This window comes from Sinohyriopsis cumingii, chromosome 16, assembly GCF_028554795.1.
Source record: "Sinohyriopsis cumingii isolate HCF-2022 chromosome 16, ASM2855479v2, whole genome shotgun sequence".
NCBI lineage: Eukaryota > Metazoa > Mollusca > Bivalvia > Unionida > Unionidae > Sinohyriopsis > Sinohyriopsis cumingii.
The window spans coordinates 55,765,766-55,793,512 of NC_142976.1; the positions used below are offsets into that span (position 1 = coordinate 55,765,766).

Consider the following 27,747-nt stretch of genomic DNA (forward strand, 5'->3'; position numbering starts at 1 on the left):
CCACTAGGTAAAGAGGGATAACAGTTTTCCATGACTTCAAATAATCTAGAATGACTTCTCTAAAACTGAGGATTTCTATCGTATTATCAAATTCTGCATACAGGATGACGTTCACCGTTTCATCAGGTTCTCGTTTTGCAAACTGAATTTCCACACGAATCTGGACGGATTTTATAGGGTGGAAATGTCCCTCGTCGCTGCCTTGGTGTGGAGTGAAATCAAAAGCCCACACAGCATAGCCTCCTGCATAATCTAAGTACGTAATGCCGTGACTGGTGTTGGTTCCTAACTGTCCGGTGCCTTCGTACAGGGACAAGTATGACCTCAAGTAATTCTTCTTCTCAAAGTCAGGTTCGAAAGATCGGGTACACAAGGTCTTGCCATCGCGACTGACTTCGATCTTGGACACGCCAAAGTGTTGAAAGTAGAAAGGATTTTTATTGATAGCTCCGCTGAAGGTTGTATTCTCGACGATACCAACGATCAAACGTTTGGGTAACTGTCCTTGGAATAGATGATCTTCGATCATGCATCGCTGTCCCCTGGGAATGGTGAACGTTTTCACTTCCACGCGTCGGATAGGGTACTTGGCGGTCGTTCTGCTCAAGGTGTGACTGATGTCGTTTCCCACTTCCACGCGTCGTACGTAGACCCTGGCTTCCTCGATGACAGTTTTGCAAGTAGCAGCAGCATTATCCATCAAATGGAAAGCGGTACTACTACGATTCCGTCTCAGCCGGACATTCACCCCGTTCAGCAAATACTTCTCTTGTAACCACATGTCCAAATGCAAACGATCCATCAGTTCTAAACTTTTGTTGGCTCCCATGATTTTGTTTCTTCGTTCTACAAATCCCGCATTGTATTCTTTCTTTATATCAGTTTCCCAATCTTCAAACTGGCCTGCATCGTCAGCTTCCCATACCACACAAGCATTGAGATGAGTGTTCTTAGCGTCTATTCCGTATGTTAAGAGATTTTCCAAGTAAGCTTGATTAGGGTAAGTATCCATGCTGCTACTGACTAGTTTGTTATTCAAGTACAAGTCCACTCCACTGAACAAGGAATGCATGAAATTGTTGACGGGAGCTATTACCTCATCACCTTCTAGGTTCGAATTGTCCTCATCGACAACTTTGACTTTCAGGTACAAGTAACTGCTATTCAGATCGATGTAATCTTCGGGCTGTCCTTTGATTTCAAACTCGATGGGAGCGGAATCTGTCAATGAGGAGACCGGGTGAAATTCCACCCACTGGGATTCTTGCATGGTCATCATGGTGGGGTGCATGGCAAACAGATCCAGTTCCGACTTGGAACAGGCGCAAGACTCTCGGTGCATCATTTTTTCTCTTTCCCAATACTCGAAAACGTCTAAGTCTCGAACGGTTCTTCTTTTCTTTGTCTTTCTAGTTTTAGACGTGTGAAGTCTGGTGAAAGGGTGTTTTCTTCGTCGTCTCTTTCTACCTTGTCCTTGCTGTGGCTTCAGGGAAGTAGGAATGCCTGACTCGGCAGCGTGCAGGGCATTTACAGGAGTTTCTCGTCGACCCAAAAGGTCTTTGCCCGTTTGCAACAATACATTTTTGCCTGCACTCAAGAAGGCTTCTTTAGGGTTTTATTTGTCGATGATGACATTTTGGAGAAATTCTTTGCCGTGTGTCAGTGCGGCATCTTTCAAGGCGTGCAATCCGCGAGTCACCATCGCTTTCAATACTGGTGCCACCGAACGAAATACCGATTTCAACATATGTCCTAAACCGTGTCCTCGCTGTCGAGCAACCCCTCGGTACACTGGATACATGACTTACAACTCGTGAGAGAACCGTTTTCGAAAATGAAGTTTCACCGTGACTTTTCCTTTGGTGAATGGAATATTTTGTCCCAGGTCTCCTTTTATAGCAATGTTGACCGTGTCCAAATAAGACTTGCTGACCGGCAAATAATAAGGATGTACAAATTCGGGGTGTACGTGGTAGGTTTTTTCACCTTCCTCGTCAGCGACCGTGGCAGAATCCACTTTGAAAGGAATGACACGCAGTAATGGCACAGAGGTGAGTCCCACCACGTTATACTCCACCACATCGGAGTACACAAAGATCAAATTCAGTCCTTGGTTCAGTTCTACCGGAGCACGAAAAAACTTGGCAAAAGAATCGTTGTCGGAAATGACTAATTCGACTTTTTGTTGTTCTACTTTCTTCCTCAGCTCCATGTCCCCGTCCAACATGGCAAACAATTCAGGACAAAATAAAATGGACATGATTTTACCCCCCTCAGGAAATTTCATTAGGAAGCGACGAGCTACTTTATGGTACTCCAAGGTGACACTTTTTTGACACTCTCCAAAGCTTTAAGAAACACGACATTAAACCTGGAGGATATGGTGCTCACCAAATGTTGACCACTAAAATAATAGCCTGGGGGAATGATCAAGGGATAGGTCGTTTTCTGAGTTTGTGAGTTATATATTTTGTCATCATAGTTGACGTTGGTGTTCAAGTACTGTTGTATTTGCTCGTCATGAACTTCCACCTCAAAATAATTTTTATTCGGAAGGACATTGAGGACTTGGGTCGGGTGAATAATTTCTGCCAAAGCCACTTCCCAATGGGCTTCGTGATCAAACTGGATGGCTTGAGGTAATTTGGCCGTGTAACAGCACAACGTGTTGTTGGGAAACACCTCCATGGAACTGTCACTGGGTAAGGTTAAGTAAAATTGATTGTTATTGTTCATAATTCCAGAGTTTTGTGTCTGTCCGAGGGGTTACTGGAAGTCAGAGGCGTGTCTCCGCCCAAAATAGGGTTGTTGTTGTTGGAGTGGTGACTGGCACTGGCACTTGACACAAGGTTCCCGTTGTTCCCGTTCGAGGTGAATTTCAGGGAGGGATTAGGAAGCAGGTAACCGATGCAACTGCTCAATAAAATGGTCCACAATTGTTTGTCTCCTTGTTGCAAACTAAATTTGGCAATGGCTGCCCCGATGACACAATACACCATGGAGATTTGGCAGAAAAAGACGATTTGCATTTTAGGCACACGTCCTCCACACCACACCCACACGGTTTCCAAGACTCCTTTCAGCAACGGACCTAACAAAAGGGGTAAAATTCCTTCACGTTGGACCAACATCTTCTTCTTTTGTCCCATGGGGATTTTCTTTTGAACCATTTGGCTCAGAACGTGACGATGTTTGTCTAAGCATTGTTTCTGGTGTTTGGACAAAGGGATCGTGCCTTTCAACACGTTCAAACAACATTCGCACACGGTATCGATGACCTCTTTGGAGGCCGTTTGAATGAGGTTTTCTCGCACGGGTGGAGAAGCTTTGGACAGGACAGATAACATGTCCCCATGTTTGGCTAAACGTAAAGGCAGTTCTTTCCTTTTCTTTCCTTGGGGTTTAGAAGAGGAATGTTTTCTGGAGGGTGACATCTTTGCTTGTGGGTTCCGGGACATTCACCAAACATACACTAACGTCGATCACTTAACACACACCCTTTTATCTTTTTTGGGACTATCGCTTTGTCATAAAGGTGACAATGTGTTTTTTCCAAAATCGCCAAGGAATCCTCCCCTTTGTTGACGCCGCTTTTTCTCGAAACGACTGTATCTTTTCTTAGGGTAACGTCGATGCTTGGCTAAGCGCTTTGTCAGATGACGAGTCTGCCTATGTCTCTTTCTTTTTTGACTTTTTGGGGTGACATCTTTTGGAAGTTCACTGATACCCCTACTTGGTCGCAGGCCTTTTTTATACTGGAACGCGTCGCCACTGATTGTCTTTGCGTTGTATCAACTTGAGGACAGGCATGACACGTCGTGCAGGGGTATATAACGGACTAAATCGAGCCAGTTCTTGCTTGGACAAATCCAGTAAACTTTGTAACATGCCCGATCTTTCTTGAACTTTGATTTTGGGAGAAGGTACTTTGTGAGCAGCGGCCACTGCCGCTGAATTGCAGGGTCCTGCCACTGGGGAAGTTCTAGGGATCATCAACGGATAAGTTCTTGGTGTGATCAACGTTTCCAAGTACTTCTCAGTTCTTGGTGTCATCAACGGAGAAGTGACTGAACCTGAGGCTACCGGAGACGCGGTCACCGCCGTGACAGGTCGTGGTTTGCGAGTGTAAGGTTGCGTCCTGGCCGAAGTGCCTCTCTTGCGACTAGTTTTTTTGTGGGCTTGTCTTTTTCTGGGGACTTTTCCTCTGTTTCTTTTTCTGGGAGCTTTTCTTTTTCCGGGGTGGTGACTGGTAAGAGGAGGGTCCCGCCACTGGGGAAGTTCTTGGAGACACGGGTCTCCTTGGGGACCTGGTCTTGCCACCGTGGCTCTTTTTCTTCTTCTTGGAGCTCGTTTGACTTCTTTTGTCTTGGGGAGAAATTTGGCAGCATTAGGATCCCATCTTCAGAGGGAGCGAATGACGACCCTTCCTAGAGTACAGCTCCCTCCAGGTTTCAAAATGATTTGTTTTTTGGTTTGAGTGTCGATGCGGGGATCGGCCAGTTGGGTCAAAGCGACTTTCGTTCGATCAAAAAAGCGTTTGGTTTGATGAGGAATCTGAATGATCCCTTGTAGTAATTGACGTGCTGTCACCGTGAACCATCGTAAGACTTGTTTGAGACTAGCTTCTAAGACACGAGCTCGTATTTGTAGATTTTTTTTTCTCGACTGATGCCATACAAGGCACGAATCAATTTGACCGCAAGATGCGACTGAAGGGACATCATGTTCAAACTGTGTGAGACAGACCAAAAGTGTCTGAGGTTTTTATAGATATTTTTGAGCGACATTAAGTCGAGGACGGAGACTTGTACAGGACAGGCCCTCCATCTTGGCACCAGTGGCGAAACAATTGGGTACGAAATCGCAAATCATCGGGCGTTGTCGGTTTCAAATCGACGAGTAAATAAGCGTGTGGAGTTTGAGTGGCATTGTCGTACGCCTGAGTCAGCCAAGGCGTTCCAAACTATTTGGCTAAGACTTGCACTTGCCATTTATCTCGAGATCTTTTAAACAAGACTACGTAATGCGCATTGAGACTAATGGTGCGATGGGCTTTACTTTATTGAAACAAATATTGAGTGATGTAAACGACACTGGCATTACGGTGATGCCCTTGCACGTGAACCACAGTTTAATTTCTTCTTCGTCTTCTCCTAACTTGTCGTCGAAAATGACCAAATGGGTTTGAGGGGAGTCAAAGATGATGCCATCGTCTTCTTTAGGAATACCTTCCACAAACACGATGGAATCGCCTTGACTTTCTCGCAAGAGGCTGTACGCCGATTGCCACTCTTTGTAACACCACACGACGAGTTGAGGTGGACGATCGATCAAATGATGTTTATGTTCGATCAAACGTTTGACAAATTCGGTTTTCCCTGAACCGCTAGGTCCAGCCATGAGCATGTTAAAGAGATGGCGAAGATACAAAGCCTCCCAACAGGCACGATCTAAGTGTTCATAGATGACTTTGACAGTAGAGAAAGAGGGAGCAGAGACAGCAGAGGTAGACATAGTGTTAGGAATGTCACTTGTGACACGAAAACAGACAAGACAAGAGTTTATATACTTTTTTTCAGGACAGGTTTATTGAATGTTTTAAACATGAACACGAAAGACAAAAATACATAAAAGCCAAAGGATTAAGTACAACGATAAAAGACACATGAAAACCATCAACGTGGAATAAAAACAAGTGTCTGTACAAGATGTTTTGGGTAAATGTTCTGACCAGTTCTATAGGGGGTAAGGTCACACAAGTGTCCTCCCGAAAGGGTCTTTCAGGCATGTTCACGATAGTCCTGTCCTGAGTGACGAGTTCTTCTTCTTCTGGCACTGTCACTAACACTGGTTGAAAAGTAACTTTTTCCTTGAACAACTCTCGTGCATACTGGGCCACTTCTTGGGTCCTGGCCTCAAAATTCCATTCTTTCCAGGCACGGACATCTGTACAATGGGGGTGTAAGTCACAAGCTACACACACATCGTCATACACGTCTTCGGTAGCTAAAAGTTGGCGAATCTTTTTTTCCTGTAGAGGTCGAGAAGTATCCAGATGAAAACGCAAGGCTTTGAGCAAAAGGAGTCTTTCGTGACCATTTAAAGGCACCACTTTCATGTTGAATGGGGTGTTAAGTACTGTTCGTAAAGAGTCCACAAGGAATCGGCTGGTAAACGAAATCCCAGAAAACAAGTCACTAAGACACACACCACTTGTCGACCCAAAATTGAATGGATACAGTTCTTGTAATAAGTGATGGTAATGATCCACGGTTTGAATATGGTCATTGAGTTCCTTCCACGGAATCTGTTCAATCACATGTGATAAAAACCTCCGCATGACAGCCTGTTTTTATATTCTCTTTTTCTTTTGGATGCAATACACGTATTTTCTAACTATAGATCTTTGTTCTCCAGTTGGAAATTTAAATGCTCCAAACTGTAACCTAAACTTCAAACTTCGTTTAGGAGTTTCCTCTTCCTCTAAGTAGATTCCACGTAAAATATGTTGGTAATCCTTTAATTTGTCTTCCTCAATGCGTTGCTCTAGGTGAATCTCGAAGTAACCAAAATTATGAATATGTCGATGATTGGCGGCCTCAAAGTGTTGAACAAGGTCTGACCACAGAAACAATTTCTGACGAATCAGTTCTTTTATACCATTCAGGTACCAGTGGTTAAACATCTGGTGACGTAACGGATGCAATTGTTCTTTACGTTTCACTTGTATTTTGACCAGCTCTCGGTAAATGCGTTCTCTCAACTCCACAGGCAAAGCACGAATGTTCTTTTGTAAAGTATCCATGAATATGTTAGTCCGTAGAATTTACAATCTTCTTCTAGAGCAAAAGTAATTCACATAGTGAGTAATTTCTGACCACTGCCATTCAGGGTAACGTCCAGGAATCTAATTGAACTCTTTTGATGTAAACGGTCTAGAATTATATAATAGGATGAATGCCCACTTGACCCAGAGAAATCTAACACACTGGTTGACTTTTTTTCACTTTCTTCTTGTGAATTTCTCGACACAAAAGTTCTACAGTTAGACATTGAGATTTCACTCTAGCAAACCCCTGCCAAACTTCCTTGTAAATCTTCTCTTGCAGTTCATTAAGTAATGATTCAATATCGTTTTTGAAATGAAGTTTAAATAGTGGTCTCGGTGATGTCCAACATTTGACTCCTAGCCAATCTGGTTTCTTCGTCAACGACATGGTAAGTTCCTTTAATGTCTCGGTCCCACTAAGGGTAAGTAATGACAATTCGGTGACCATCGAGCATGTTACAGGTAGACCGAATCTTGTGGTTCCCAGTGGTGAAGTGACACACCGCAACTGAAGCACTTGACCTTATCATCTTCGCCCAAGTAGAAAAATCCGGCTCTGGCTAATTCTTCGGGGTTTGGTCCTCCCAGATACTTAGGCCATTTTCTTTTGAACGATTGAAGACGATTTTCAAAGTCGCAGTATTCCGACAAAACGCACAGGGAACGAATATTCGTCTTTCGCAGGTCCGTTTCGATGAGGGAAGGGTGACATGGACAGGAGTATGCTCAGGGCTGGATGACATCTGTAGGGGGGTAAACGTGAAGGTGGACATCCACATTGACCATGACACCCAATAAAGTTTCCACGATGACCAGGGACATCGATTTTGCGTCCCTCAGTTTCGACACGCACAGCATCACTTTCCATGATAGGGGCAGTGAGAACAAAGTTCCCATGATGCTTTACGGCATCGTTCCCATCGCAAGGCTCACATTCGCATTCCACTTCAGAAGCCCCAAAATTGAATTGTGCTGTCTAAACTTGTTTTGTGTTTCTCTGAAAGTATTCATCTTGTTCGCTTGGTGTTGGTAGTCACAATGAACTATCGATCTTGGCCATAGCCCCTTTTTATACTAGGCGCAATGTAGTCTCAAGCTTGTACATGGTTCCTTTTTATGTCTAGTTTTGGAAGGTACCGTCTCTAATTTACCGTCATAATTGTACCGTAGTGTAATGGGTGGAAAGACCATAGAAAGGTAAGGGCAGTGCGGAGACCATCAAGTATGTTCCAGAATAGCTGAATCTTTATAGATACATAGATCCATTCGTAACTTCAGTCCGCAAGCGAAACACTGTCCTTCGTATCCCAATCCTGACTCATGTCCCAAGTAGACAAATCCTGTTCTAGCTAAAACATGCGAAGAAGGTAATCCTTCCCTATCCGTAGACCATATTTTACACGTGTCCAATCGACAGGCACAATCACAACAGTCAGGTAAGAAGACTGGAAAATGGTAGGTTTAAACTTGGAGTTTTCATCGGGTTTCTCACTCGATTCTTGCTGTGGCGAAGTCATGCTTCTGGTGGGTGGCTATCCTCTTACAATAAATGTTTTATACCGACATGTCCATACGGCAAAGTAAAGTGGTTGGGAAGCCGCACTCGCTTCTGGTACACGATCTGATAGACTTTTTCCAAGGGTCGACTGACGATGTGGTGAGTGGGTAAACGTACAATCTTGTTCGGTTGATGGCTGGTCACTTTAAAGTGGTCATCCTTTCCAGAGTGTAAGGCGTCTTTCAATACGCCAAAGTTCACCACATGACTGGTACGATAATTCAGAGTCAATCCTTTCACTTTACACTTCGTGTGCACTTCTCCTTGTTTGTCCTAGTATTCGTAGCCGTAATGTTTAGGACCGCCACTAGCGAAACTTAGAATCTTGTCGTCGGGGTGCTCGTCTGTCCAGGCTCCTAAGCGGTCTCCTTCGATGTAAGGGTGCTGTTGAGTCGGGTGATCGATCTAAATGCAACTATCCGTGTCAAAGTACAGGACGCGTTCCCCTAACAGTTCTAAAGCTTCGTACAATTTTAAGCGAGCATGAGCTGTCACGTAAGCCGCAATGATGACATTTCCAAAGGGGTCGGCTTCTACAAAGTCCAGATCTTCTTCGTAATTGACCAAGATCAAATCCTCGCGAACGACGTCCACGTGTTTCATAAATTTGGTTTTGTCGTGAATCATCTGGAAGTAGCGGGAAGGTTCTGTCAAATATTCCGTCTTGGGTAAACACGGTTGTTGTGCCATTCTACCCCACATGCAATTTAACATCACTTTGGCAAACGATCGCCTGCCTTCGTTTTTCTCGATGTGATCTAAAGTGATGCCTTCTTGTGCCCAGTATTTCTCTTTGAATGTATTTTGGTCTTCGGGAGTGTGACACCAGGAAGGATAGCCACTGACTTTTTGCTTCAGTTTCAAAAAGGCATCCACGTAGTCGGCGAAAATGCCTTTCTGACTGGGGTCACCCTTGTGGTATTGTTGTGTCTTGGGAAAGTGACAAATTTCGTACACTTCTAACAGTTGATATCCCATGTCCAAAGCTTTGAACAATTCTACGCTGACCCACGTCCCCGTCAAGGCGCGTTCTTCCTGGCTGTGCTGACAAGGCTGGTCTTCGTTGCACGTTTCGGCACAAGTACGGCACAAAGGAAACATCAGTTTGTCTTGGCAATTGTGAGGTAAGACGGGATGGTACAAGTCCATGGGAGGCAAAACTTTTCACTTGATCAGACCTTCGTATTGTTGAATGTTTTTCAAGTCGATGTGTTCCGTTAACAATTGTGGGTGCCCTGCAGGAAAGCGACAATATTTGCATACGTAGGGATACAGCGAACACACGTCCAAGTATTTGATTTCTTTTCCTTTCTCTTCGTCGGCTTGGTACAGCAAACAGGTGGCATTGGTCCTTCCTCCGTACAAACTATCCCTCGGGTTCAGCGGGTCCATGAACTGGTAACTTTCCACGAGGCGTTTAAACTCGGGATCGGTTTTCAAACGGTCATCGTACACGAGTTCCCACATTTCCACCACTTGGTATCCTTGCTGTTCTAACTTTAGTCGTCTCTGACAAGTGGCCTGGTACAAGTCTTCCATGGTTCGTTGTAAAAACTGATTTTTAGTGCCATGGTCAGGGTAACAGACGGGGCATCCGTGAAATAAGCAACCGTTAAACTCGTACACAATCTTGGGGTTTTCTAAGTCCCAGCCATCGACGAATGCGTTCCGATGGTCTTTTCGACCCTCCGCCCCCCCCCCCCCCCCCCCCCGTTGCGGGAATGCTGAATCCATTTGTCTTTCTTGTCGCACAAGTAATGTAACCATTGTAGGGCTTTGACCGAGTATTGACGTTTGACATAGTTGGTCGTTAGAGGACTGATGACAGCCACGGTGTTTTCTGGTGTGAATCGTTTTCGGTACACTAAGGAACATGCTTTGGCAATGGTGGAAGCTTCTTTCAAAGGATCGACCCCTCCGTGTTCCATAAACAGTTCTCGATATTTTCCACAGCATCGCCGTAAAATGTCCACGTCGGAACGACAATACTTTAGCATTTCTTCCTGAAAGTCGAAAGGGTCTGAGGCCTGAGCCTGGTACCAAGCGTAGAAAGCTTCTCGTTGTTCGGTGCGCATGTTCTCGGGGTCGTAGTCTTTAGCCTCAGGCAAATGGGGTAGAACGGCATGATGATTGGCTTCGGTATTGGAAAAGTGAGGAAAATACCATTTAGCCATTTCTGTCATTCCAAACGTTTTAGGTATTCGACTCAAAGGCATGGTCAAGTAACACATTGAATCTTTAAACTGTACTTGTCCCACTTGCATTAAAATGATTTTGGCTCCGTTCAAAGTGACTTTAGGACGCTCGGTACCATGTTCCGTATTGTATCTCAATGTAAACTGTCCATCGTATCCGGAGAAATTGTGAGCCATCACTGTGGCATGACGATGACAATCTCGGTAACCTTCGATGTCCTCTTGGCTCCACGTCTTGTCGATGGGGTCTAAGACCCATTGAGCGAAATCGGCTAGCGTGTTCGGTACTCGAAAGATTTTTTCACGCCCTCCAAGAATCTTGCTGCAGTGAGGGCAATGACTGAAGATAGGTTCTTGAATGCACTTCTCACACGCTCGATGAGCCACACAGAAATTAGGAATGTGAATGCTAGTCTCTTGCATGCATTTAAAATCGAAAAAGATGAAATTTCCTTTCTTCTTCTTCTTCTTGTGACCGTCATTTTCCTTTTGTTGTGCTTGGTATTTTTGCACGCAGCATTGATGTTCCAAGTCCACGATGTGGTGACAAATGTGACATTTTTTCTTTCCTCGACATACGTGAAACTTGTCCACAGGTATGGCACGATCTCAGGAGTTGACATGCACTGTTCTGCTGTGAACCTTGCGTCTTCAGATGTTGTTGGTAACAGGCTAGGCTGACAAACATGCGCAGACAAGCAGGACAATGCACTCGTTCTTGCCCTTCGTTCAGACAGGGTTGAGAGGCCAAACATCCTGAGCATTCGATCAATGTTTGTGTTGCTCTCGATTGTTATAACCATAGTCACACTTTTCTCACAGTAATAACTGTATCCCAGGAATGCAGGGATACTGGTAATGGCATCGAAAAATGTTCATCGTGATGATAGACATGAATGTATTTTCCGTCCTTAAAGTCTTGGCCTCGAAACAACAGAGGCCCACGCACTTCTTGAGGGTGCACTTTCAAGGTGTAGCGTGAAGCTAGGGCATCTTGCAATTTCTGCATCTCAGGAATGCCACAGGGTGTGTCTTTGGACAGACCAGCTTGTTGCAACAGGAGTTCTGCTTCGTTTCGTTGTTTGGCTCGGTCCGATTGTCGAATAGTTTTCCAGGCTCTTTTCCATTCTGTCGTGTCGTTCTTGTTGGCATAGGTTCATCCCACCACGATGGCTCGAGCTAAACACATCTGGTCTTGAGGGTTGTTAATTTGGACGAGACTTGTTTTGGTGCTGCGAAGGTCGTCCACCAATAAAATTTTTTTGTGTCCGGTCCCTTTGGGAGGAGAGACGTGGGTCATAAAAAGTGTGGCTTTTCCATCGGTGATGTCAAACTGGTCATTATATTGTTGTACGTGTTGAATTTTGTCCATGACTTTGAAAGGGGTCAATTCGGTAGGGCTACTAAACTCGATCCAAACAGGGGATTTCAAGCAGTCGTGTTGTATGGAAAGTCTCAAGCGATCGTCTTCTTTGGTTTGACATTCGTGCTTCAGTGTGGTAAGCAAAGAATCCCCCACCTCGGTGATGAAACCCTCTGCTTTCTCTAACGGTACGTCGGACTTGAAATTTTTAAACTTCACCCTGTACGTGTAAGTCGTGGTTCTAAATTTTCTAGAGGAGCGCTTTTCTGTCTCTCGAATGTGATAGTACTTTTCACGGTTGACTAAGGGTGGTGAACGTTGTTTAGAGGAAGATTCTCTGGGGTTGGATTCTGGTTCACTCATGTCCTCTTCAAAATCACTGGCATGAATTTGTGCCAAGACTTCAGCCCTGGTACGAGGCGATAGATCACGTTTCTGCCTCTTACTTTCTTCTTCTTTCTTCTCAGATGAATTGGATCGTTTCATCCTGATAGCAAAAAGTCAAATGACTAAAGTTTAAACACCATGGACCAATTTATAGTCATGGCAGACTAGCGTATATAAAGGGTATGTGTCTTGTCCTTTCAGTATTCATTTCACTCTCAAACCGAGTAGAACGATGGAAGAGACTACACAGATCGAACGTTTCATCAGAGCTTTGCGAGGGGTCAATAGAATTTTTTTTTCAGACCAGTCGTCGGACTACTCTCCTTCCTTTCGAGATAAAAGTCAAGATACTTGCTATATCTGTCAGAAGAAAGGGCATTGGTCTTCAGAGTGTCCAGACCGTCAAAAAAGGAAAAACAGGGGTTAAAAGAGACAAAAGTCTAGATACCTGTTATCATTGTCAAGAAAAAGGACATTGGTCTCCAGATTGCCCTAAGAAACAACATGAGCAAGAAGAAGAGGGAAGTGAAGAAGAGGAAGAAAGCAGACAAGTGAAGAAAAAGAAAGAGGAGAAGAAAAGGAGGGAAGAAAGTGAGGAGGAAGAAGAGGAAAAGACTGTGAAGGTGAAGAAATTAAAAAAAGAGAGAGTGAAAAAAGAGACAGAAGAAGTGTATGAACTTTTTTTAAAGTGTTTTGTTGTGAATTGTGAATTGAATTGTAAATATTTTTTAAAGAATAAATTAATTATAAAAGGTAAGTGTCTTTGGGTTTTGATTTTAAAATAAGAACCTACACTCACGCACTCATACACAGACACGTACTGTAGGGTAAAATGTTTTTTTTAGTTATTGGCAATTGAAAGTCTATCTCTTTTCGAGAGACATGGGTGGCCCTGAAAAGGGCCTTTTTTGGTGTAGGGGTGAGTTTAAGCAATCAACTTTAACTGCCTTAAGCCTTTGCCACGGCCAAGGCCTACTTCTGGACTGAGTAATGTTGATGATGATGATGATGATTTGCTTGAAATCACTATGGGTAGTACGGTAGGCTTAGTCCCAGAGTTGGAGTGTTTAGCTCGGGAAGGTCGTAGGTCGTATTCTCTTCGGTCATAATAAAGAAGTCTGATACATTTGTTTCAGACTTCTTAACTCTGCTAAAATGTCTAAGAATACCGTAACCGTTTGACTTTCACACCCTTGTTTCTTTGCTACTGCTGCTTCTTCTTGTTGTTATTTTTTCTTACCTCTTCTTCTTGCTGCTGTTGCTGTAGGAGAAAAGCTTGTTCAGCTTCCTTTTGCTGTTGTATAAATTTCTCCAATTCTTCTTTCTGTCTAAAATTCTCCACGTGCGGTAATGAAGGTTCTGGAACAAATTCTTGCGGGGTAAGAAAATCCACAAAATCCCAATTCACCTCTTCTGAAAGTAAGTCCGGGTTCCCTTGGGTAGTCTCCACGTCTGGTGCACCCCAATTTATCGTTTTCTGAGTTTCCGTCATGTTGAAAAACTGTCGCATGGATTGACTGCGCACATGCGCTAGCGAATCTATATAGACCACGTGACGTCACAGACTGCTCTCTTCGGATTGGACGTGGGCTGACTGAATTGTGTAACGCGTGTTTGGATTGGTCAATGAACTCAATCCGTTTCAATCCTTCCTCTCCCTGTAAATAAGTGCAGTTCACTGCATTCCTTCACCTGTTCCCGGTACCCCAACATGTGGACCACAGTTGAATCGTCGACTCTTGTTTCTTCCATGATCTTCCGGACGGACATACCGATGTATGTCCGATCGAAGTGGACATTTGTCCACAGGACAGACACCAGCATGTGGATCAGAAGAATATATGTGGAGAGGCAAGGATGCCTAAAAAGAGTACTAATAGTATGCCCTGCAGTCAGGCGCAGCTTAAGAAGAAGAAGATGTCACAGATGCCCTTTATGTTCAAATTAAGGGCATATTAACATAAACCCAAAGGCCCTTTTCAGGGCCATTCATAGGTCTTGAAAAGATTTTGACTTTCTTTGCCTACCCCATTTTTTATTTTATTTGTGTGTGTGTGTGTGTGTGTGTGTTCAATTCCCCTTGACGCTAGACAGGCCCACAATCTATTACCATGTTAAATACCCCTTGAGGCTAGAGTTGCCCAAGACTTTTTCCCATGTTAAATTCCTCTTGAGGCTAGAGTTGCCCAAGACTTTTTCCCATGTTAAATTCCCCTTGAGGCTAGAGATACCCATGATTTTTTCCCATGTTAAATTTCCATTAAGGCTAGAGTTGCCCCGGGGGGGTCTGTAATGCTAATTCCCATTGAGGCTAGGGTACCTCATTATACTACTCACGCCGTTTACATTTGGATGGACAGGAAACGCGTTATATATTTATATATACACAATATACGTAATAATATATACAACGTTGGTAGATCTCATAGCGAAACGACATGAATTACAAACATTATGTTTTTGATTTCGAATTTTATAACTGAGGGAAGCAGTTAATCTTGGCTACCCTGGCATGGTAGCTCCTAAGAGAAGATATTTAATATACTGAAATGTAACTTACTTATATTCGGAAAGCAATTACTTGACTGGTAACTAAAATGGTGAGTTCCCGAGTGGCGAGTGGTCTAAAGCGCACTCCGTTACGGATCACAGCCATCTCACCTCTGTCTGCGTGGGTTCGAGTCTAGGATTTGGCCAAAGTGGGTATGTGAGAAAGCTTACTAGCAGCTGCTAGTGGGTCGGTGGTTCTTTCCTTGAGATGTTCCAAAATGAAGTTAAGACAGAATCAAAGGAAAATGTGACAATGTAGCAGCTTTCAATTAAAATGCCAGATACACACCAAAAAAATATTACAATTACCCCGAGTAACAGATGCGGGGGACAGATAATGCCAATCTGCATGGCGTTTATTGACATCACAAAGGTTCCGGTCAAGTCTGTGGAAGCTTTCTGGTCACGCTGCCAGAAAAGATCTGATGTCGTCCAGAACTCTAGAAGATGATCTAATTGTTTCATGAAAACAAGCATGTTATAGTTTATTTTGTCGGTTCAGACTCAGATGCTTTTGAGATACTTAGTGGAGTCAAGTAGGTATGTGAACTTGCTCTTATCTTGTCGGGAATTCCTTCTTTCTCGTGCTAAAACACCTTTACGCAATGTAAGACGGACAACTTTGCAATCTCCTATTTCTGAGAGCTGAAACCAAGATCGGCAAGTTCTAACTCGTGACATATTCTTTGCTAAGGATGCTACAGTTACAAACCACACAGCACATAACCAACAAAACCTCACCGACCGGTTTTCACAAGCTTGTGAGGACTTCGGTCTTATCATCATTCTGAGAAAAACGGTTCAAACTGCTGAGGAGCCAGCCTTCATCACCACCAACACCTACTAACATAGGATTGTCAGCAAGATCACATAACCGTCATCCTGATGCAGAATTCGTGCATTGGAAAGGCCGTTTCAACAATGTCTATTCTGATCAAGATGGCTGTCAACAAAAACAATCTGACTGAACATACTAAATACAATTCGTGAAAATTATACTCGAACCAAGAGAAGAGGCTAAACAGCTTTCACCTAAACTGATATCTCAGGGAAATGTAGAGTTTCTAGAGTGTGCACGCGTCTCCAGGATGGTTTATAGTTAAGACAGTGTCGTCAACGATGGCTTGGAGATTTATAACGAATGGATGATCGACACTTAACTATGGATCTCTAATACGGCGAGCTTGCCACATGAAAGACCCCGTCAAATCTCCCACACCTCCGCTTCACTGATGTATGCAAGCGAGACATAAGGGCTTTGAACATTGATTTCAACAAGTAAGAAGTACTTGCTCAGGACCCAGGACCGAAATAGATGGTGGTGTGTGCTCTACCAGGATATCAGAGAAGCAGCAGAAAACAGTTGCAATGCAATGGGGAAAATAGAGCTCGCCGAAGGGACAAGATGAAACAACACGAGAAAACCCAAGTCTCAGGCTTAAAGTGCGACAGATGCAATGTAGATTGTCATTCCTGAGTATGTCTCTTCAGCAGCAACAGACAATGGTCGTCAACTAACTGACCGACGTCTTCAGAGCGCAACTCCATATTGTTCTGAGACTGAAGGGTTCCGATAGCAATTGCACAGAGTTTGTTAAGAACAACAATAATCCATTTTGATGGTACACAATAGCAAGAGACATACACCTCCATATAATGAATAAAGTTTGTTTTTAAAACCTCACAAATTTATTCATTTATGTTTACCAAAACAATGAAACCAATAATTACTACAGTGCTTAGTATTTGTCTTTAGTAGACTCATTGTGACTCTGGCAAATGAACTATGTATGACCATTACACGTACTATCAGAGAGAACCAATAAACATATCGAATATCAGATTAAATTATGCATATTCGCTGGCTACCGGGTAGGAAGCCCTGATACACGAAACTTATTATATCCAGTCATAACATTTTATATTTTTTTTAGTCATATAGGTAAACAAACAAATATAACTATTAAAGCTCTCATAGTATATGTTCTAAACAATGCTCTTTTAAACGTAAATAGCTGATTATCCCTCCCTCTGTAAGATAGTAACAACCGGAAATAAAAGAGTTATCACAATGAGGCTACAGCGCGAGAACAGGTCATAAACATTGAATACACATACGAATCTCATGCAACTTCAACATCTAATTTTTTTAAGATTCTTCGTATCTGACAGGTAAATGTAATAATAAAAAGATCTGAATTAGCTATTATTGTTCGTCAACGAAACATGTGGTTTGAATTCCCTTGATTTGTATTAGTCTGCCAGTAGCTGACAGTTTTGTGTGCACCCTATCCCCAGACTCGTTTGTGTCTGATCATTAAAATATCGTGATGAACACAGCAAATGCAAATATGACAGCTCATGTTAAACATAATCAGTTTATAGACACTTTCCGTAGCATATCATCACACTATGTCGAACTTCCGGTTTAAAATAACACTTTCTTAACCCTGAGAAGTGACATAATATGATAAACAAGACAAGAAACAAACAGAACGTTTCCTTTTGTCTTCTTTTTATGCAGTATGACCAGACTACTTCGAAATCAATCGCGCATTCAGCAAATGATAATACTGCAATGAATCATCAGCATTGGGACCCGTATCATCTTCGCTACCAAGATTCCGATGTGATAACCCTATGTACACCTTGACGGATAGAACGGATATATGGGTGCTTGGTCCTAGCAACATCTATTGGACTTCATGAATTGCATCCCTTAGTATGTAATGCCAACTAAATGATAGCTTGGTGCTTTGTTGATCGGCCTAAATTGGTGGAGGCAATTGACATAAAAAGAATACTTTGGAAGCTTAACATCGCAATTATGAGTATGTACCAGAGGAAAGATATTACAGGTGTATTTGAGTGAAAGGTATTTGTTCAAGCATGGAAAGCAGTGGAAAATCGTTATGTATCAGTCCATTCAAGTTGTGTGTTCCCCTTCTCTCGATCATGTAGGAACAGTGTTCAAAATTGAACAACTTAATTTTGATCGGATGCGGTGGCTCATTATTGTGAATAGTTAATAGTCAAGATGGACGATTTTAAATCAGATATATTTTGCTTATGTTGTTATTTGAAACTAAAACCTTGGTATAATATAACACGACAGAAGGTCTAAAGATTAAATGCTAACATGCCATGAAACTTTTGGATGGCATGTCTCCCCTATATATGTCTAATACGTGTCTCCCCTATATATATCTAATACATGTCTCCCCTATATATGTATAATACATGTCTCCCCTATATATGTCTAATACATGTCTCCCCTATATATGTCTAATACATGTCTCCCCTATATATGTCTAATACAAGTTTCATAGATAATGTTTTGCGGTAATATATCTTCCGCATCAATTACTATATACAAAATATCAACTTTTGAAAATATTAATACATGCCGAAAACGATTATACGAAGATGTCAATGCTGTAATAAGCTTCAAGTTAAGTAACTAACGAAAATTGTATTGGGATAAATTGTCAATGTTATTTTAGGTTTTGTTACCGTTACATATTTCATTTTCAATGATACAAGACTAACACTGATAAACTCTATGGAGAATAAATTTAGAATTAGAACACACGTGGTGACTAAAGAATACCGAGTAGTACTAAACGAATAATAGCGATTGCAGCATGTTTCTAATTTTAAATTTAGAAACAAAAATAAAACAGCTTGAAACTAAATGTGTCTGCTGTAGATGATTGCCCTGTCTGCTCAATTGTAACACCTACAACATTTTATCAAGCATAAAGTATGTTTAGAAATTATACAGTCTTGCTAATGGTTTACACCTGACTATTCTAAAGAACGTTCTTTGATAATCTACCTTGCTGAGCGAAGCATTTAATATTCATACATAAGGACATGAATGCATTTCCACGACGGTTACTCTGCCGAGTAGCCAAAATACATACAATTTGTTTGCATCCAATACTCCTATCAGTCACCAGTGTACATACCTGCACTTCAATCTAACTCTGCAAGTAATTTAAATAATTTTAAACTAATCCAACTGGCACTGGTGTAGTGATTTTATGTTTTATTGTATTTTGTATGTTCTCTTATAATAACAATAAATGGCTGGTCCAGGTTTCTCACAACTGTACTGCTATGACGAGCAATATATGTCAAGTTTTTCAATAAAATGTTTGCTGACAGAAAACATGTAGACGTTAAATGCAAATTGAAATGTAAACGCTGTACAGTTGAAACAAAATAATTGGTCTTACATGGTGTACACTGTGCATCCCCGTGCCATGAGCCATCTTTCAGACACAAAAGAGATTTTGCCCCTACTAGACTATGTCCATTCAGGCATCTTGTCAGTGATACTGTTTCATTTACTTCGTAACTTGTTTTCTCAGGGTGGAATATCACATCCGATATGTTAGGGGTAGCACATGAAACTGTAAATACATTGAAAGTTTTATAAGCCGAAGAGAGATACCGGAAAGTCCAACCATTCAAACTGATTATCTTTGCAAATATATCTGACAAAATTTATTAAAGAAACTAAGCGACGATATCATGATATGACTAACTTCACTATTACATCAACTTCTATTCAATCCATATCTTCTTTAGTAGTTATCATAATAGAGACTGTTACAACTTAGAGAAATACAGTTGCCAATGATGCGCATAAAACTTGAGTAATTGATAAATACCAAGAAATATGTCCTTTATATGCATGTTTGTTAAGAGAAATGCTTAACATTTATCAAAATGGGAAATGAAAGTATTTTTGTTTGTAATGTAGTGCTAATTTACAGATTTATGGGTAGGGCGATCTTTAAATATATCTGCCCCTTCGGCTACAATATAAGAAAGGATTTGCAGCTAATTAATGTATCACTATGGCTTGAACAATGGCTATCACACAAATCAATGGAAAAGTGGTAAAATGTGCAAGTTTTGACCATTATTTAAATGCATTATTATTATATGCTCATTTTTGTCTCCGTTAACTTTACATTGTCGGAATCGTTCAGTAATACCCGATGCTGAACTCGCGTGCAAATACACATATTGCATTCATGTGCATGAAGGAACTACTTTCTATTGTAAACAAACAATGGACGCAGACGCCAGCACATTTGATTTGTAAACAAATCATGTACGCTCGCGTAAGAAGCGCTTTACGTTGTGGTTGTTTAAATTTGTTTCTGATTGAACTAAAACAGATGTTACGTAGACTTCCTCATGTCATCTGCTTTGGCACATTCCCGTTAAGTTTGTTGATACAATGTTTAGGATTTAGGCTAGCTACAGTATACAATAGACGCAAGAAAGGGTCCTTACAAATAACATACAAGTGATAAGTCATATGCTGTCTTCTTTAGCTGGTAATAAGAATGGCAACAAAATATACTTGCAGTTTTACATCCTGAATTTTCTCAAAATGTACTCTGTTAGTTCTGCAAATCCGAATTACATGAGCCGTGTCATAGGTTCCTTATCTTAATTGCACATTTCGAAATTGTTCTGTAATTTCGATGATAAGTGCAATTACATCCTCTTTACTGCACTCAAAATGAAATAAGCATTAAATTCCATAGCGTCTTTTTGATAATTGCAAATGAAAGACTTCATATTTTTTTCACATTATGATTTCAAACATTCAATGACAGAAACAGAAACTCATCTGCAGATGTCAATTAACACGCTTTTCCCTCGCTTCTTCAATCCCATGTATTTTATGTGGAACTGTCACATATAAATCCAATCCATAATCACGAAATTTCGTAGAATCGAAAATAATACCAAAATCTATTCATTCCAGATCAAATGGAAAAGTTGTTGCAATGCACATTCATTCGCAATATGACTCCAAATTTCAATTATAACTAGACCTGCCATTTTCTTTCGAATGGTATGTCGAGCGCGCGACTAAGTTCAAATTTATCTGGGCGGAGTTATGTGCGCAGTAATAATGTTGTTGTTGTGTAATGATGAATATGAGCTTTTGTATTTAGTTTGGAATGCGGCATACATTCAGTTACTTGTTTCGTGTAGTGTATTTTGTTAATATAATTAAGCATTAGGTAGAATAAATTTTTAGCATTTAATGAAAAGGTTACTGCATTTTTATGGGAAAATATGAGCTCGTTTTGTCGGATGGATATACTGCACTCCCAATGTCGTGCAGTATTTTCATTCGAAAAATTCGTTCATATTTTCCCATACAAATACAGTAACCTTTAAGTATTGAACAGTGAAGTTGAGCATATAGGATTTTGGCTTCTTGAGAGTTATGCCGCTCTTTACAACGTTTATTCTATTAGTTTTCTAGACAGTATTTTTAGAATGAAACAATACATATTTGCGTAAGGCAGTGCTAGTACGTGTGTGTCTCTTTGGGCATAAAAAAGCCTATAGTGATGATGTGTGTAACAGCAAGAGAAATTACCTATCTTCGCACATGCCAATATGTCTGGCTCCCAAACACCGGTTAAACACCTACTAACATGCGATCTTCCAAGAATTTCAAAGTAACCGCTTTCGCAAGTCACTTTGATCTGTGTACTGGACGAAATCAGACCAGGAAATACCTGGACTCTGGAAACGTTGTCGCTATAAATTGCACCTGGGATGGATGGCAGTACACACTTATCTGTAATAATAATAATAATAATAATAATAATAATAATGCGTGGAAAAAGAAAACACTTCTACAACTGCGATAAAAAAGGGGGCATATGGCATAAAATTATTAGCGTTACTTCACGAATAAACCAAAGTAAAGGGGACGCAGAATTCGGATTCACTATATATCGTTCGTTATGCTATGACATCAAAACATCCTTTGAAAGAGAATGTGTGAGAAGTGACGTTGAATGAGTGCCCTCTCTCTCTCTGATGGATATGACGCAAAGATCAATGAAAAGTATACATCAGAACATAAACATTAACTAGAATAAAAATATCCCCACATATAGGAAAACGTATAATAGAAACTCAGTGGTATCAGTGACGACATACGCCGTTATCATAAAGCAACATGCACAAGGATATAGACTAAACAGATAAAGGAACAAATCTTTGCACATCTATTAAGCAACAAAATAAAATATAATAAATAAATGCATAGACAAACGATGTGCTTCAAAGTCGTAAAATTCACGATAATAGTGCATAGGTTAGTAAATCCTGTAATACAGAGCATCTGGAAAATGTATGGGTTTCGCACAGAGACGATGACCAATCGAAAGTGTTATTCTACTGAAAGAGTAACTAAGGAACCAGCAGTACAAAATCCGCACCTGCAACGATACGTCACAGCCAAGGTTCGTGGACATGGCCGTTGAAATTCACAAAACATATATGATGGATCAGGAGCTTAGGTACGCGAATGACAGAATGCGGACAGAATTCGGACAGTATTTTTTTGAGAAGATAATACAAATTTAAATTAATGCAGATATGTTATATGGTCATCGACTCAGGAAAGAACTACTTTAACAAGAACAGAGGGACCTTAAATTGAAGTCGAAAGCATCAATATCTAATCAATGCAATATTTTTCTGGAACTGCAGAATGAGGAAGAACTGCCAAATAATATTGATATGCATACATATTAATAATCTGTAACCATATATTATCAAAATGAAACACAAAAAAGCGAATAATTTCTCAAACTAAGATTCATTGCTGTAATATATAATGGTAGTTACTCTTTTAGAAAAGGCTTATGTGAATATCGTTAAGACATTACAACCTTTTAATTTTGAGTCTGCCTTCACCCAGTCCAGCAACATTTTTAGAGGTGATTTCCATAGTAATCGCAAAGAATATGGAAAACGTTTTGTCATTTTGTCGAAATTATTTTTGTAAGAGATGTGCGTGCATTTACTACAACAGGTTGACATACACACCTCATCCTGAAAATAGGGTAAAAGATTAAAAATGAAAACTAGATAGCAATTACGTAAAGATATCAGTTTGTATTACAAGAAAATGAAGGGCACTTTTCGGGATGGACTTAGCCTGTTCGTGTTGGACAAAGTAATGTACTCTGTCCTTTTTTCCACATTTATGGTTTAACTAAGCTACTGCACTTTAACGTCCAGCGGGTCTATTCATCCTCTACTTTGATTTTGGCATTCAGAAACTTTTATGTAATAGAAATTTATACATTCCGGTCCACGTAACCACTACTGGTCGCTAGTCACCCGTTTTGTTTTATAAATGTCGATTCGGCTACCAATTAGAAAGGCGTCTGCTATTGCTTATAGCATTAACAAAACAAAAAGGTGTTCAAGAAGACGGAGCAAGAAACTTTCCCACACAGCCAACACAATAACAAGAAGATTACGCAAGAATTCCATTGGTTTAATTGGACCAATCAAATTTGCAAAAGGTAACTTGTTGACATAAAAAAAATAACTTGCAAACACAGTAGATAAAGTCTACAACAAAGGGATAAAATATGTTTTGGGAATTTTGGAAAGGTCATAGAAAGTGATTGAGCCCGACGGATATAAGGTTATTTCGATAACTGTTTGCCGGACGACAATTAAAGCGTTTAAACCCGACGGTTCAACGTGGTGCTTGTAATACTTTTAAACACGCATAATAGAGAATAAGACTACTCCTATATGCGCAATCTCTATGTTTATACATACTAAATATAATACACACAAGAAGATTTCAAACATAAAAACCTCTATCTTCAAGCAGTACGTTAAACTCCCAGTGTTTAAGCACAGCTAATGTCACAAAATGCATGACGTCAAACCACTTAAACGAACACGATCATGTCAGAAACAATGAAGAAGAACAAATAGCTATATATTTTGTCTTTTCTACCTTCCATGGATAATTTAATTGCATACCTATTTATAATGCTCGGTAACTGGTTCACACACGTGAAGTAATGCTACACTATTATGAAACATAACATGTTTCTCGGAACGTATATAACGGAAGACAACAGTCAAGAATGTATGTATTTTCAGGTTTAACCACAGTATATTAAGTATCTGATATAGATTTACTCTAATTTCATCGCAGAAACGCTATAGAACCAAGACATGTCCAAATGTGTCTGGCAACTGGTTCCATGCTACGTATAATACTCTCTTTCGGTTAAACGTATATCAAGGCAGCTTTTATTTGTCAAGTAAATGAAACTTTAGAATAGTGACAATATCAGTATGAGGTATTAATATCACAATAATCGAGGCGCTATTAAGGATATTTATTTGCATTCCTGGTAATTTGATCAGAGGTTCACAGCTATACGTTCAGCAAAAAAGAGCACTTACTTATTAAATAAATACCGCTCCCTGTGCAATAATAAATTTTCAATTGATATTACATAAAGTAGGCAGACAATTTAAATATATTTTTATCAAGTAATTTATTGATATACAATAAACCTCTCTATAATGCAAGGCATTAGCTCGGGTGTATCCTGAATCCATCTTGACACGTGATACTGTTATTTCCTGTCGGATGTCGGCATGTGCATGTGTCGCAAAACAGTGTAGTGTCTCTATTCAGTCTATAATTTGCGAATCGCATTAATGCTGTGTGAAAAATGCTACACAATAATTATATCTATAGTTTTGTTGTTTGAATGTACAAACCATGGACGTTGAAATTTTACTCAGGGGAAGTAACGGGTAAGAGTTATTGCCCTTTGTCCATGCTCCAATATCTTTATTCTAAACTTATCAGTGGCAAATAAACACAACCATTGTATTTTGCAGAGCCTGACATTTTGATGTTTGAGAACAGCTAAGGTCACAAATACGCATGACGTCAAAAACCCATCGATTACTGCCGGATAATGAAGGGGAAACTGAAACATTGCAATATGTCTTTCCTGGTGAATTCCCCATGTATATTCGTATGGCACGTGACCTTGGATCTAAGTATTTATATTCTGCGATGAACGGTTCTCACATGTAAAGTAACGTAACAAATTTATGAAGAAAGTAAACAAAAGCATATTTTAGGAACTCATTTGAACGAAATGCAACAAGAAAATGTGTATTTATTTACATTTTAAAATCTATATTCATTGTTATATCTTTGCGCAGTTTTGAGTGTCAAGATTACTACGGCTGTGCAAATCAGCAGAAAGACTATTTTCGTTAACTTTAATTCCTCTGACGGATTTGAAACAAATGTCTAGTCCTACCAAACCTTTGACCTGAGTGAGAAAGTATCTAGACAGTACCGCCTGAATCACTGTAATATGTTCGAAGAGATAGTAGCCAATATATATTTATTTTCATCACTGTTTTCTTTGATTAGAAGGACGAGCAATTAATAATTAATAGATCAAGCAATGATGGAAGGAGTGACGGAAGGTAAAGAGTAAGTGTGCTTGCTATATTGTATTTGACGGTATGGCAAGCGAAATAGTTAACTAATTTTTATACTTTTGCTGTTTTGTCTCTTTGCTTTTATTTCTTTTCTTTGCTGTTTTGTTTTGCTATTTCTTTGTTTCTCGTTGATATCATGGTTTTATAAACTAAAGCATGAAGGTAGCAGGCAAACACGAAACTATCGGAGATATAAATCAATACATATTCTGATTTGTTATATCACTTCCTGCTTCATTTGTGTTCACCTCCGTCAGTTCTTGATTTAGAGTTTCATTTTAATTTGTTATGTTCCAACCAGTCATTAAACATTCATTCAAACTATCGTCCACATAAAAATAAAAAAATGAATACTTTTATTCACATAAATATCAAGCAATACCTGTCATATTTTTCATTATCACATCCGGCACCTTGTCTCCATCAGTCAATTCGTGTTTGAGGGTTTCGTTCATTTGCCTTGGTTTTCCATTCTCCATCACCGGACCTTTATTGAAGCTGATAGCGGCTTTTATTTCTGCCAATGCCTGACCAAGATTTTGGTTTTCGTCTTTGATCGTTTCAATTCCCGACATGATGTCAAGTTGTTTGTTGCTTTCTGCATTTAGTTTCTCATTGAGATCCTTAACGGCATGATTTAAATCTTTATTTTCCAGTTTTAAATTTTGAATGTCCGCCAGTACCTCCATCATTTTGTTTTTGTCCTCCATTGCCCCTTGCAAAGCTTTATTTACATTTTCGTTTATCTGTTTAAGAGTCTCTGTCACCAAGTTTATATTTTCAGTATTGTCTTCATTCATTATCTTTAATGCTTGATTTAGCTGATTATTTTCCTCTTTCAGGGCTTGAATCTTGGACGTCATTATAGTATTCATTCTTTTCTCCTCTCTCAATCCTCTTTGCAGGGCATGCACTGAAGTTTGAATCGTAGTCAGATAGTCATACGCCTTTTTATTGTCAGTGCTACCACACTTTCCGTAGCATCGAAAAATAGTTTCATTCATTCGCAAAAGTATGTCATCCCTATTCCTTCGATCCTGATACATTTCCGTTCGGATACCCAGTATATATCCATGAAGATCCAGAATGTCCTTCTCCATTTTATCGTTCAGATGGTTTCTCTGTATTCCACATTTACACCCCAGTGGTGAAAGAGAAATCACCAAACATAAGCTGATAAAAATAATCGACAATTCCATTGAGTTGAATTACACAATTATTTAAGGAAACTGTTCTTTGTGTTTGGATTTCCTCTGATGCTTTTGATACTAAATAATTCTTTCCATATATACGTATTTGTGGAAATGTCAACTTCGCTTACATATAAATCATTATGAACTTGCTATAACCACTGTTAGTGTTTGATGAAATACGTTTGTAAACGCTTTAGTTTATGAAGTGCTAAACTACGCATTGAGAAACATCCGCTGTTCAAGTCTCATGCAATTCAGCAAACAACGGAGTGTTATTTAATTTCAATTATTAATCGTCAATTAATTTCAATTATTAATCGTCAATTAATTTCAATTATTAATCGTCAATTAATTTCAATTATTAATCGTCTAGTGCCAAAAACATAGGTCAACAAGGTCAATATATTTCCGTCTGGATTCGTCAACATATGACGAAAAGATTTAAGGTTATTTTAGCAATTAAAGTCTTTATTTCATTTTAACAAAACACATCAGTAAAGATATATAATTAAAAACAAAATTCTCTCTCTCTCTCTGTCTCTCTCTCTCTCACACACACACACACACACACATACACACACACACATACACACCTTTGCAAAAGCAGTGAAGCAAGTTAACATACAAACAGTTGCTGAAATTATAAAAGGAAAATTCCGGACTGATGTAAGACCTACGCTTACTTTTGGAGATACTGGCGAAGATCTTATTTGCTACGGCACAATTAAACATAGGAATACCTCCTATCTTGTATTCCATGTCCTCTCCGACGTCGTCGGCGGCGTCTGCGATCGCTTTAAAATTATTTCGTGTATGCATGAAGAAATTTCCTTATCTGTTCTAGGCTTTGAAACCACCTGTCTCTGAAAAGCAGCTGAAATCTATGTGTGGTTATTTAATGTTCTTGTAAGATTGGGTTTATTTTCTTCAAAGCGCACATAAGTTATCAGCTCTAACTCAACAAATGAATTTACAATAGTCTTCACCTAGCAAGTGACGGCATCTATAAAATCAAAATCGTCAGAGACTTTTTGATTTTTCTTGTCAGGAATCGTGGAATCGTACTATTCTTGAGGGTAATGACACTGACCTGATAGTTTCGATGCTACAGCTTACGGTACATCGACTATTGTACTAATTCCCATAACAGGTGGAACAAGACCGAAGAAAAAGACCCCAGTGAATGAGAACTCATATCATTCAGTTTCAGAAATGTAACGTATACCAATGAAAGTACAGTTATTAGCAGATACCAACAAGAAAGACCTCCTTTAATCCGGCCCATACACATTTATGTTGAGATGCACGGTTATCCAAAATTAGGT

At 40.1% G+C, this 27,747-nt stretch overlaps 1 protein-coding gene across 1 annotated transcript in view; it reads right to left on the reverse strand.

The window, feature by feature from the left end:
* Positions 1-26,576, reverse strand: part of LOC149780455 (uncharacterized) — a 63,955-nt gene extending 37,379 nt beyond the window's left edge. Inside the window, exons 1-3 of the mRNA XM_089936385.1 lie at positions 25,612-26,576; positions 21,304-21,507; positions 19,124-19,300 (exon numbers count right to left, since the gene is read on the reverse strand). Coding sequence (XP_089792511.1) covers positions 19,124-19,300; positions 21,304-21,507; positions 25,612-26,428 — 1,198 coding nt within the window. The 5' untranslated portion in view covers positions 26,429-26,576. The remainder of the gene's footprint in view (positions 1-19,123; positions 19,301-21,303; positions 21,508-25,611) is intronic.
* Positions 26,577-27,747: the final 1,171 nt, after the last annotated feature.